This window comes from Austrofundulus limnaeus, unplaced genomic scaffold (genome assembly GCF_001266775.1).
Source record: "Austrofundulus limnaeus strain Quisiro unplaced genomic scaffold, Austrofundulus_limnaeus-1.0 Scaffold84, whole genome shotgun sequence".
Classification (NCBI taxonomy): domain Eukaryota; kingdom Metazoa; phylum Chordata; class Actinopteri; order Cyprinodontiformes; family Rivulidae; genus Austrofundulus; species Austrofundulus limnaeus.
Genome location: NW_013952486.1, coordinates 612,636 through 615,220, shown reverse-complemented (window position 1 = coordinate 615,220; position 2,585 = coordinate 612,636). Strand labels below are relative to the sequence as shown.

Genomic DNA, 2,585 nt, shown 5'->3' with positions numbered 1-2,585 from the left:
ACATCTGATGAAAATTTCATGTCATTAGCACCTCTAGTAATATATTTACTGAGAAAAATGGTGACATGTTCAGTACTTATTTTACCCGCTGTAGTTCCCCTGCGTTAGTTAATGGTCCTGTGTGTTGTAGGTGCCTTTCCTCCTTGGCTCCAAGATGATCCTTTGGAGGGGTCCTCAGAAGCTGCTCCCCAGGCAGAGATCGGYCCATCGCTCCAAGAGTTCCTCAAACAGAGTATGTTCTGATTGACATCACATTGTTTGTTGTAACATGGGTTTCTGCCTTTTGCTATGACCTAAAACTAATCCTGAAACTTGAGGGAAAATATTATTTGGTTTGGTAATAAAGTCAGCCACCATTTAAAATAACGAACTTTAACAGAACTGTGAAGCAACTGTGTATCGACAAGTGTTTCCTGTCTTTTGCCAGAGGAGCAAGAGAAGCTGAGGAAGCTTCCTCCGAACAGAGTTGGGGCCAACTTTGATCACAGCTCACATACAGACGCCAACTGGCTGCCCTCGTTTGGAAGGGTTTGGAACAGTGGGCGGCGCTGGCAGTCCAGGTCAGTTCACTCAAGTCTTTGCAATGGTTAAAAAAAAAGGAAAAACAAGACAATGCAGGAATATTTGTGTGTTGTATGTTCGGTGAAGCTTATAAAGAKGAGTGTTTCCACAGTCTGTTAATTTCTTGCCCCCTCAACAGGCACCAATTCAGACAAGAGGAAGGTCAGAAGAAAAAACAGAAGAGGAAGCGGGAGCAGCACGGCGCAGAGGCCTCGAAGAAAACGAAACTGAATGAACAGCCAACAAACTCTGACATGTAAAATATGATGCCCTGGAACTCAAATAATAATAATAAATAAAAATAATAATAATACATTTTATTTGAAGGTGCCTTTCATGGCACTCCAGGATACTGTATAATTAAAATACAATATAAAATGCAGCAAAAAACTAAATAATGGACAAAAAAAAGTCATTTTGTTACCTTACTGATATGTTCAAATTAACAAAACAATACATTTTGAAAATGTTTTAAGCMTTTATGTTAATATAAATACTTGCAGTGACGGTGTTTACTTGGTCTAACAATTTGTAGCTATTTGCAGTTTTTGTTTATGTAGAACACATTTGAAGCTAGTTTCATATTTTAACAAAACTCCATATTACACTGTTACACTTATTTGGTTCAGAGTCAGAAATGCAGAGTTTGTGTTGTGKCCTAATTTGTCTCTGAGCTGCAGCATCAAATCAGTGGATTCAACTCATGTCCTGCATCTTTATCAAAATTGTAGAAAAAAGTGAGAATAGCGGAGCTGTTTTATAAAATGACCAGCAGGGGGCGCAAAGAATCTTACAGAATTAATTTGCTGCCTTGTAAGTTTGACTAATTCTGTTTTTATTATTATATGGGGGGAAAATGTATCATTTTTGTAACTCACATAGGAGTGGTGGTATTCCAGGTGTTTCTTTTTCATATTTGACAGGCAAAGAATATGTACACTCAATAATAAATGCTCATTTCCCTTTTTAGAGCTTGTTATTCAGAGAATTACTGTAAAAACCTGGGAGATGCAAATGAATGAATATTTGCTTCTAAACAAGGAAAATATTTTAAATCTTACCCAAATAAGTAGGTTAAAAGTGGGTATAAAAATGTTAATTTTCTAATGGATAACAGTTGTGTAGAGATATACTTTAGGAAAATGGTCAACCTAAACCTGATGTCTTAAGGAAATTGCAACTAGGCTTCAGGACACATCCACGATGGATGTTCTTGGTTACTTGTAACAACTGTAGTATGTGAAGCAAACATGCTATTTAGTGCTTTGCCCTGAAATTGTACCTTGCTGCAGTAAATTATTCCAAGCAGGCATTATTTAGCCTTATAAAGAGTCACTTCATGACAAGTTCTGTAGTTTAAAAATGGCTGTCTGTGCTTGATCTGCTAAAAGGAGTATTGCCAAGAGCAGTAAACGCAGTGTCCTATATTTCACTCCTTGTGCTCACAGGCCATTTTATCCTTTCAGGCCTCTACATGGCAGAGTGTAATAAGGCCTCAGTGTGCTGTGGAGGGATGGGCGTGGAGTCTGTGCAGCTGCAAGGCAGTATGGGGATTCAACGTGTAGCTGATCTATTCTTAGCTCCGTGACAACATGGCTCTCGTTAATTCAGGACAAATGGGAGGAAATGAAAGGGATTACCCTACAGCTTTTAAAGTCAGATGTTGCTGTCATGTGGTCTTAGAATGTATTTTCTTTTTTATAATATTATTCGCTTTCTGTCAGAACAAAAAATTGTTTATGTTAATGCTAAATAGTAAAGGATTTAGTTTGTGAACGTCAGCTCAAACCCTGGCAATGAAGTCTGGGAGGGTAGAAAAAAGCACGTGTACTGGGTGGACCTTAAAGTAATCCGTMAACCAATCGCAGAATAGAAAYTTTGAATGAAATCTGCATAATTTACAACGGACCTGTTCTCTGAGCRCTGATTGGATAAGTGGAATAACGACAGCCAATGGTATAAAGGGTTAGCACCCAGCTGGYCGCTAAGTCCCGCCTCCCTCGTAGTTGTCAGCAAACCCCGGA

The 2,585-nt window shown here is 38.6% G+C and overlaps 1 protein-coding gene across 2 annotated transcripts in view; it reads left to right on the top strand.

Annotated features, from left to right (window-relative positions):
- The window catches only part of cenatac (centrosomal AT-AC splicing factor), a 7,923-nt gene extending 6,393 nt beyond the window's left edge, over positions 1-1,530 (top strand). For both annotated transcript variants that reach the window (XM_014011728.1, XM_014011727.1), the window contains exons 9-11: positions 131-232; positions 428-560; positions 701-1,530. In XM_014011728.1, coding sequence (XP_013867182.1) covers positions 131-232; positions 428-560; positions 701-821 — 356 coding nt within the window. In that variant the 3' untranslated portion in view covers positions 822-1,530. The remainder of the gene's footprint in view (positions 1-130; positions 233-427; positions 561-700) is intronic.
- Positions 1,531-2,585: the final 1,055 nt, after the last annotated feature.